Raw genomic sequence first — 9,341 nt, 5'->3', positions numbered from 1 at the left:
GGGAAATGTAGGATCAAGTGATTGAAAGCTTGACCCACACTAAGGACAATAAATCAGGGCATCTTGGGCTCTGGTTTATCAATTTGTATCCATCTATAAAACAAAACAAAACAAAATACACACAAGTGCCCCAATGTCATGTAAGTGCTGTAGCACCCCTTTTTAGTTTCATAGCTCATATCTTCTTTTCTGAGGTTTCACTATCTGAATTCCCAGATAATACATGCCATGCAGATATAGTGTTTGTTTAACTTGACACGATTTTAAGTCATCCGACTCAGAGATGTCTTTTCAATTCCTAGTTCATATTAAAACATGTTTACAGTAAGTGCTGCAGATTATCTAAAGTAAGTAGTTAATGCACAAGTTAAAAACAAAACGAAAAAACAGGCCGCTGTATTGAGTTAACACCGGAAATCTAGATTAATATTTAACAATTCGGGCTCACAAAACAAAAACTATTCCATTTGTGTTTGTTTAAAAATAAATCCGCAAATCCAGGTGGGCTGAGGACTTGAACACATGTCAGGCTAGTACAACAAAACTAGGAACAGAAAACACTGCCTCACTTGTCACGAGATTACAAAAGCTACAACTTTTTTAGATTCCTTTGGAGTAGCGAGAGGCATCACGTCCAACAACACATCAGTCCCGCCGAGCAAGAGGTAGGTCCTTTTTTTTTAATCTTGCACACTAAATATATTGATGTTGCAACATAATAATTTCGTTATAGGAGTTCCAGTGTAGCATGATGTTGAATGCATCCTCTTATATAGACTCAGAGTTCTTGTTAAAAGACCTTTATTATGTGTACTCTTCTTACAGTGACATTTCTTGAACCTGAAATAATGCACATACTTCTTGTCTAGGTTCCAGTGATCAGCAATGAATGACTCTTGGAATATCAGCCAGTATGACGAAGACTACGAGGATGAAATGTGTGAAAAAGGCGAAGTGGTCCAGTTTGGGTCCATGGTCATTCCTGCGTTCTTCTCTGTTGTGATCACACTGAGCCTCTTTGGAAACATCCTCGTCCTTGTCGTTTTGGGGCTGTATGAAAACCTCAAGTCTCTCACCAACGTCTTCATCCTGAACCTGGCCATTTCCGACCTCGTTTTCACCTTCGGTCTCCCCTTTTGGGCCATTTACCACATCTGGGGATGGGTGTTTTCGGAGGCCCTCTGCAAAATTGTGACTTTTGTCTTCTTCACTGGGTTTTACAGCAGCATCCTCTGCCTCACCATCATGACCATCTACAGGTATTTGGCCGTGGTTCACCCTCTGTCTGACCTGAGAACACTGCAGATCAGCACCGGGGTTTATATGTCTTTCCTTCTGTGGGTAATCAGCATCGGAGCAGCCGTGCCCACCCTCTTCTATAGCGCCCTCATTCCGATCCCCCACCAAGGTGAACACTCTGTGGGCTGTGAATATGAATCTACTATTTGGAAAAGCATTGGTTTCTCCCCAGAGAATGTTATCTTCTTGGTCACCTTCACAGTCATGGCTTTCTGCTACATTCAAATACTGAGGAGAATCTCAAAATCGAGATCCCACACGAAGAACAGAGCCATGAAGTTGGTGTTCTGCATCGCGGCTGTGTTCTTCCTCGGCTGGGTGCCGTACAATGTGGCCATCTTTCTGAGGATCCTGTCGGACAATATGGTTGAACCATTTGATAAATGTGAAGCAAGTATCCAGCTGGACTATGCCTTCTATGTGTGCCGGCTCATTGCTTTCTCCCACTGCTGCCTGAACCCCGTCTTTTACGCGTTTGTTGGGGTGAAGTTTAGGAGTCATTTGAAGTCAATGATGCATCGCATGTTTATTCGCCAAAGTTCAGCCGGAGAACAACATGTTCGCGTGCAGAACTTCTCACGTGGATCAATGTACTAGTTGCTGTTTGAGTACGTAACTTCCTTGCATTAACTGTTGGATTACTGATCTAAAGAATGACTGATTTCAGGGTACATTTGGTAAAAAATCCATGGTAAAGAGGTTTGTAGCAAGCGCCAATATTCACTTGCAATGTTTCAGTGTATTGCTACATATGTGTGTCTACCTATAACCAGTTTCCTAATGTGCTTTGTATTCGTGGTGAATTTCAAAGGAGGCTATGTGGCACATGACAAATATTGTTCATTACTGGCAATGGAAGTGAAGCCATTATAGTAGACGTATGTTCACAGAGTGCCACGTGATTTATTATGATGATGTTGATGATGAGTTTTCATGTATTACTGTAATTATGGTTGATACTAGTGTACATATTATGCAATGTGTCATTTCATACAGCCACAGTAAACTCTGGTTTTCCATATGTTACAATAATGTAACATGTTTGTAAACAATGTATTTGTTGATATGTTTCTGATAAATGTGTAGATTAGTGTAGAATAAAACTTGATGAATGTTAATGTCAAACATCTCTAACATATGTAGATGTAATCAGTTCCTCTCAGTTAAAAGGAAGCAGAAATATTTGGATTTCTTTATCTCTCCGTGCTGTAAATAAACACGATATTTTTTTCTTCTGACAATATACTTTTTAATAAAGGTTCATATTCTTCTTCTTTTCTTGTTTTTTTTTAAATGAACCTCTACTAAATGAGATGTAAATGACAAACAGTTATGTCTATTAAAGGTGTATTAACATGTTTGGACACCACTCTCTGTGGACAGGAGCAACATGTTAAAACAGTTTTTTTGTGCCATATTTAACATATTTAACAACAAAACAATAATAATACCAGGAATGTAATATGTGGTGCAGCCTTTGAGTTCCACAAGTCAGACCAGCCATATATTTTTCTCAATAAATGGACCTCTGCCACTTCAATCTGGACACACTTTTTCAAAAGTGTCCAAGTGATCAGAGTGATCATAATTATTTTTAAATTGGCTTTGCTAAATCATTATTACCTGACGTGGCATTGATAACGTAAAAAAAGAAGATCAAACCAATATAATAGTCATGGTGGGGAATATATTCAGATCACAAAAAGAAAGTGGCACAGAAAAAAAGATCTGAAAGTCCAAGTATCTACAGTAGACTACAGTTTCTAAGGAACCAACACACTGTTAGAAAACAACACGATACAGTATAAGAGATATGAGACAGGTCAAAGCAAAGTGGAACTACTTTCTTGATCATAAACTGCATGTGGGTGGGTTCAAGCCGTGCACTTAGATTGCCCTTTACTGAATAACTTCCTCCTTCAGGCTGTTTTGCGCTGCTCTCGGACAAACACACCGCACACCGTAGAGGAAGGAGGATCTGAGGTTTTCTTAGAGGGATTAAACAGTGAGTTTTAGTAAGGTGTGACATCTCAACTTCTGGTTTCATGGTACCGGACCTTGGAAACAAATATTTGAAGGTAAGAGTAAAGGGTTGTTACTCTCATTGTGCTTTTACTGTTATTATTCAATACTGGTCTTAGAACTTAAATTAAACAGTGAAAGCAATCGTTAAAATGCTTGTTATTTACCTTTAGCCTTAATTTAGTTTGAGTTATTCCTATTTTCCAATACCGATTCCTACACACATTTCATATTACTAATTCCAGAAAACTGCATTTTTGGCTATCAGGTTAAAGAGGTGAGGAAATGTAAGGGCGTTTGAATGTATATTGGGTTACAAGTATGGGTTTTGTAGCTCTGTTGTTGTCCTGTTTCAAAATAACAATGTATGTGTATACTTATGGTACCAATGCATCCAATGAATATTACAATGTTTTAATATAGTTTGGTAGATTTCTAAATATTTCAGTAAAATTTGTTATAATTTTGGGGGGGTTAGTTATAATTTAGTAAAATTAGTTATAATTTTACTGCTGTAGATGTTAAAGGTTTTTATATTTGAAACTCCTTTATATACTCTTTGGTAGTTCAATCTACAGAAGTGCATCGTATTCAATAACACAATCCCATGTGTGTAGGGTCACTATCCTGTGAGAACCACATTTCTCTAAGAAGTCACATTTCCATGAGCTCCAATGCAATTCCCAGCTGTTCCAACCAGCATTTTAAATCGTCTTTTTCTAGCTTTGGAAGACTGCAAGTTTTCCTGGACGCACATATTAACTTTCTTCACTCTTCAGATTGTCCGAAACATTCAAATTCACAATCACCAAATTTGGTAGTGCATTGTTTTCACCGAACAGGAAGGGGATGAACAATTGTAAACTGCTAAGCTACTAAAACTGTGAGACAACTGTAGTGCAGTAAAAAGAACAGCCGTTACCTCTGAGATGGAGTGAGGTGAAGTTGCATATAATAGAAATACGTAAGCAAAAGCACAAATACTAAAGCACATGAGTAAATAATTACATTCCACCATTGATTCCCACTTTTTATGTGTTTACGAAAAAGGTTGATAAAGTCCTTTTGTGTCGCACGGGAACACACCGCACCGACTTCAGTGCGTGAGTGGCAATAACTCTCCTTACCAGCAGGCGGCGGTAGTGTGTATTCGTCATTCAAAAGAGGCAACAACCGGAAGACAGAGAAGAAGAAGAGTATCTTTTCTCCGTAATATCATACAGAGCTGGCCTCTCCTGGATCAAGGTGATGAGCAGGTCTTCGTTTGCATCATTCCAGATCACCATGATGAGATGAAAATGAATAGCAGTCTGTGTGTGCCTTCTTAAATAGTTTGTTTACGTCCCTCACTTCCGCTTCGCTTCTCATGCACTGATTTGCTAGCTGAACAGCCAATCAGAGTGATTATTTGGTCCGACTGCCAGACCCGATGCATGGCCGATTCAACATGTTGAATCGGCCATGCATCGGGTCTGGCAGTCCAAATAAGGCGTGTCACGGTCGACGGTGCGGGACACACCAACCTGACTACGGCGCCACGAATGCCCGACAGCCTCTGACGGCCTCTGACTCCCAAAATCGGGTTGGTGTGTCAGGGCCTTTACAGATGTGGTTGTGGATTGTGATTAGCCTAGACACCATCACAAAGGTGCATGGGTATTCAGACGGTAGATTCCCAGAGTCGTGTGACTCTATGTCCCCTGTGCATACAAATAGAAACGGGATATCGTATGAACCCCAGAGTACTGGCCCACCCTTTGAGATCACATACGATCCCGCCCCACATGGACACCCTATCACAGGTACAGAGAATATTTTCCTGAAGCTTGTTAATCACTATTCATCTTTGTTGCAGTGGTCATCCACTTACTACTGTGTTCATTTTCTGTTCCTCCCCTTCTCTTTGATAAATCTTCAAACCTTTTTCCAAGTTTATCTCAAGAGCAAGCAATCCAATAAGTTCACAGGATTTATGTTGGAGGCTCGAAAGACGGAGGACGTAGTCGGCCCTGCTGTTGGTAAATTCATCGTGCTTGATTCTCGTGAAACTCGACTCCTGTCGTGCCATAGTTCACCGGTAAGACACCATCATTATCTCCAATTCTATTTCATTAACACTTTTAAATGAATCCTATAAAGCTACTTCTGGATGCTTTACTCTTCTCGCCTCAGGACAACGCTGTTAGTCAAAAATTGAGTTCAGAAAAGCGTTTGTTAGCAGTAAACTGGACGTCGCCACAGGAAGAAAACTTGGACTACACTTTTAGGTATTCGCACACTTTGACTGTCCTTCATGATTCAATATTAGGCCTTCCACATGGAGCAAAATTATTGATATTGACATATTTGCATCCCTGATATGTTGCAGAGCCACATTTCTTCAGAATTTTGAAACTTTCTGGGAAGCAGTGGATTTAGATGTCAAGTTAACCGCACCATCACCAACAACAACTTCTACGCCATCTACTACATTGCCAACTACTACATTGCCAACTACTACAACTCCAATTACTACAAGTACTACAACGCCAATTACAACAACTCCAATTACTACAAGTACTACAACACCAATTACAACAACTCCAATTACTACAAGTACTACAACGCCAATTATAACAAATACTACAACGCCAAGGGCTAGAAATGTAACTAAATTACAGGTAAGCATGGACACAGAAGGACGATTCGATTGAGCTTTTTTTATTGTGTGGAAATCTATTATTAATAAATGAATATCAATATCTGCATTTACACAGCTCCACACTTTTCTTGTTTTTTCCTCAGCAACCGGGTACTGTATTGATGATTGCTGACAGTGTTTTGGTGGCCGTCAAAACGGTATGATTTTCTATTAATTTATGCCACCCGGTAAAAAATGTATAGCAGAAGATGAATTCCTGTCTCATTGCATCTCTCCACAGGAACTGCCTTTGTTAATAACTCTTCTCATCAACGGACCCCGTTTGCATCATCTAAATAAGGTATCCTGTGAGTTTTAGGGCTTGTGTTGTTTTCTGTGAGTCTTTTGTGCATCGGTAGGTAGGTCATTTCAATCTAGTGCTTAAATTAGCAATTAAAACGATATAGAGAGGTAACTACAGAATGCTATTACATTTAACGATTTTTGGAGAAAAAAAACAGGGGTTTCGTTTTATTGTATAGATTTAATGTCGTTTTTTCTCATATGTATTTTCTGTTTATTGTTTTGTGTATTTATTTGTATTCACTTTTAGGTATGTCCTTTTAAAAATGTAATTGAATTTAAAAGCCCATATACTGGGACAAGCATTACAAATCAGAATTTAAATATTATGGAGAAATTGGCCAAGCAAGTTTCCCTAAGTGAATACTATTAATTATTTACAATAATTGAAAGTTAATTGTAATTATTTGAAGGTGAAGATATTAAGCTGTGTTCTTTGTGCAGCCGTGGAGATACCTGCCTTGGTCTTGTTTTCTTTGGCTGATCCCATTAACGTAAAGAAATAGTTCATGATTTACAACAATTCTCCATATCTACATCCACATTTAAACTGAATAGGTACTATTTAATGTGTGTGCGATCTGTCTGCATGTTTAGGTCCTTTTCATTGCTCTAGTGTGTGTTGCAATAGCCTTTAATTTCATGGAGCTGTTTATCGTCTGTCTCCGAATTGAACCCAGTCATGAACTTTAAGTCCAACTTCCTCTTGACTTCTTCTGCATGAATATTTGACTTTACCCTTTCATTAACACTTTTATGCACAGCTGTTTGTGTTTGTGTTTTCTTCGGTTCCAGAAAGGAGATCAGTGAGCTTATCATTAAAGCGTGTTCTGTCATCCACTGTATTTTTACAAGTAAGTGTATATTTACCAAATGTTAACAGATACTGTAAACCTACTTTACTCACTTACCTATCTGAGAATACTTTTTAAATAACTTTAAAGCAATAGTTTGACATTTTGGGAAATACGCTTATATGCATTCTTGCCAATTCACAGTTTGTGGAACATTTGGGTATTTTACTTCATCCGACAAATACCGCTAAAGTCTGTGTGTTGGCAGTGCATACTCATCACTTCAAGCATGTATGAGCTGGACACTTGTTTTGTGCCTCGTTTGGACCGTTTGAGCCAAATACAACAATCAAAGGAGATTACCATAATTTGTTTCGTATATCACAATACAAAATGACTCTTGTACATATTCAGTAGGCTAAATATCCTAAATGGCGAAAGCTAGCAGCTACTGTAGTTAGCGTAGCCTAGCACAATTACCTAAAACAGGGTGAAACAAGTAGCCTGTTTTGATCTAAATGTTACCAAATTCTCCAACCAACAACCCTAAAACAAATGTTCCTTTCATATCATACTTACTTAGTTGTAGACGTGCTAGCAGGTGGACCATTGGACATGGCCAGCTAATTCTGAGTGTACCAGCTTTTGTCTGGTCTGGAGACTCAATTAAGCACAACTTCCCAAAAATATCTTAAACTAATCCTTTAAGAGACACGTTTATGATCCTTGCATAAACTCTTCAGACAGCTGCCTATGTGTTGTTCTGATTTATATTTTCTTTTCTCCACAGCCGCTATAATTTTTCTAGGTGTTTTGGAGTTTGACAACTGTGGAAAGGAAAGGGAAGACTCTTGGCCAGTGAAAGTGATGATGGCTTACACAGTGTGGACTCTCCTGTTTGTAATATGGGTATATGTAAGCAGTATTCACAGAAAAACCATACTGGGTGGAAGCAAAATAGGTAAATGACTAGTAGTATACATTTAAAAAAAATTATAATACCATGCATTAATACAGAATGGATTCTTTTGAAGAAGAACATATAATGTATGTCACTATTTTCTTTTACAGGGAGTTCAAAAAACAGAAAAGAAAGAAAAAAGGTCAGCGCCTGTCCACATCATGACAAAATACCATGTCTTAATAACTTTTCATTAACAATCGTACATTAATCATATATACAAATGCAACTTGATCAGGTATTTACCACTGCACCTCTACATTTCAGAAGAAGCTCAGTGCAGCAGGAGTGATTGTGATCGCTGTCCAAGTAATCTTCGGCGTTGGAAACTTGTGTTTTGCTTTTGCGGTCTCCTTTGGGATATTTTGGTGTTAGGAAAAGTAGGCCTGGGCATCAAGCTTTATTATGTAATTCACGTGTCCGTCCTGGGAGATGGATCCCTCTTCACTTGCCTTCCTGAAGTTTCCTCCCTTTTTCTTCAGATAATCAGGGTTATTTTTAGGGTAGTTTTTTGTTTTTGGAAGGGTCCATTTCCAGAATGCTGTACAGAGTGCAAGGCAACGAGGAACATTTGTAATTTGTTGTATTGGGTTTGTAAATTGAATTTGATTGACTGACATTTGAAAGTTATTAATGAATTCATAAAAATGCCAATGAGACTTGGCCTGGGAAACGGAGACTTGCTGGTTCAAGTCCCGGAAAGGACTCAGTACCAATTGTGGAGTGATACCTGGAGAAGTGCCAGTTCGCCTCTTGGACACTGCTGAGGTGCCCTTGAGCAAAACAAGGAACCCTACACTGCTCCCCTTACACCTTAAAGTAGCTGCCCAATGATTGTAATACTTGGATGGGTTGAATGCAGTCTAGACTCTGAGTCACATTTTCACTGTGTGTTGTGCATGTGTTACACTCAAATATGTTTGTATACTGACCTAAAATAAATCTATTTATCTTTATCTAAATAAAAAAATACTCAAATGTTATCATGGCGTTGAATCTGGTCTCAAAATAAAGCAAACTAAAAATTGCTTCAGCGCTTTCATTTTCCAAGGTTAGTTTAATAAATTAGGCCCTCACATTTCTTATCAGAGATTAGACAGACAGCACATTCAAACTTCAGATATTTACTTTTTTTACATTTGTAGTTACTGTATGTATCTCCTCGTACCAGGCCAACACACTCTCACTCCCTAAGCATCCAGGAGCGACGTTTGGTCAGTGTCCGTGGCGTCCAGTTGTGACGCTCCTAGGCTCCTTCAGCGTCATAAAGGGACGCAAATAG

At 38.8% G+C, this 9,341-nt stretch overlaps 2 protein-coding genes across 3 annotated transcripts; both read left to right on the top strand.

Moving 5' to 3' along the window:
* Positions 1 to 564: 564 nt before the first annotated feature.
* xcr1a.1 (chemokine (C motif) receptor 1a, duplicate 1) lies at positions 565 to 2,573 on the top strand. The gene is made up of 2 exons (XM_034081363.1): positions 565 to 665; positions 870 to 2,573. Exon 2 carries the CDS (start codon positions 886 to 888, stop codon positions 1,894 to 1,896), a length of 1,011 nt encoding a protein of 336 aa, XP_033937254.1. The 5' UTR covers positions 565 to 665; positions 870 to 885; the 3' UTR covers positions 1,897 to 2,573.
* Positions 2,574 to 3,245: 672 nt separating this feature from the next.
* Positions 3,246 to 9,043, top strand: LOC117445689 (ferric-chelate reductase 1-like). Of its 2 annotated transcripts, none has more exons than XM_071202982.1 (11): positions 3,246 to 3,377; positions 4,372 to 5,123; positions 5,253 to 5,398; positions 5,494 to 5,588; positions 5,690 to 5,981; positions 6,106 to 6,159; positions 6,243 to 6,302; positions 7,100 to 7,158; positions 7,889 to 8,059; positions 8,170 to 8,201; positions 8,330 to 9,043. In XM_071202982.1, exons 2-8 carry the CDS (start codon positions 4,751 to 4,753, stop codon positions 7,112 to 7,114), a joined length of 1,035 nt encoding a protein of 344 aa, XP_071059083.1. In that variant the 5' UTR covers positions 3,246 to 3,377; positions 4,372 to 4,750; the 3' UTR covers positions 7,115 to 7,158; positions 7,889 to 8,059; positions 8,170 to 8,201; positions 8,330 to 9,043. The 2 variants fall into 2 exon arrangements, with proteins under 2 accessions (XP_071059083.1, XP_033937391.2); XM_034081500.2 differs by having other exon boundaries at positions 8,327 to 9,043.
* Positions 9,044 to 9,341: the final 298 nt, after the last annotated feature.

The sequence above is a fragment of the Pseudochaenichthys georgianus genome, chromosome 4, assembly GCF_902827115.2.
Source record: "Pseudochaenichthys georgianus chromosome 4, fPseGeo1.2, whole genome shotgun sequence".
Lineage (NCBI taxonomy): Eukaryota > Metazoa > Chordata > Actinopteri > Perciformes > Channichthyidae > Pseudochaenichthys > Pseudochaenichthys georgianus.
This window is presented reverse-complemented; position numbering and strand designations above follow the sequence as displayed.

Bases quoted from the DNA above. Each gene is read 5' to 3' on its own strand.
- xcr1a.1 (XM_034081363.1), top strand. From the start codon at position 886: ATGAATGACTCTTGGAATATCAGCCAGTATGACGAAGACTACGAGGAT.
- LOC117445689 (XM_071202982.1), top strand. From the start codon at position 4,751: ATGCATGGCCGATTCAACATGTTGAATCGGCCATGCATCGGGTCTGGC. The intron at 5,589-5,689 runs GTATTCGCACAC...GATATGTTGCAG, and splicing joins AACTTGGACTACACTTTTAG to AGCCACATTTCTTCAGAATT. The intron at 5,982-6,105 runs GTAAGCATGGAC...TTTTTTCCTCAG, and splicing joins GAAATGTAACTAAATTACAG to CAACCGGGTACTGTATTGAT.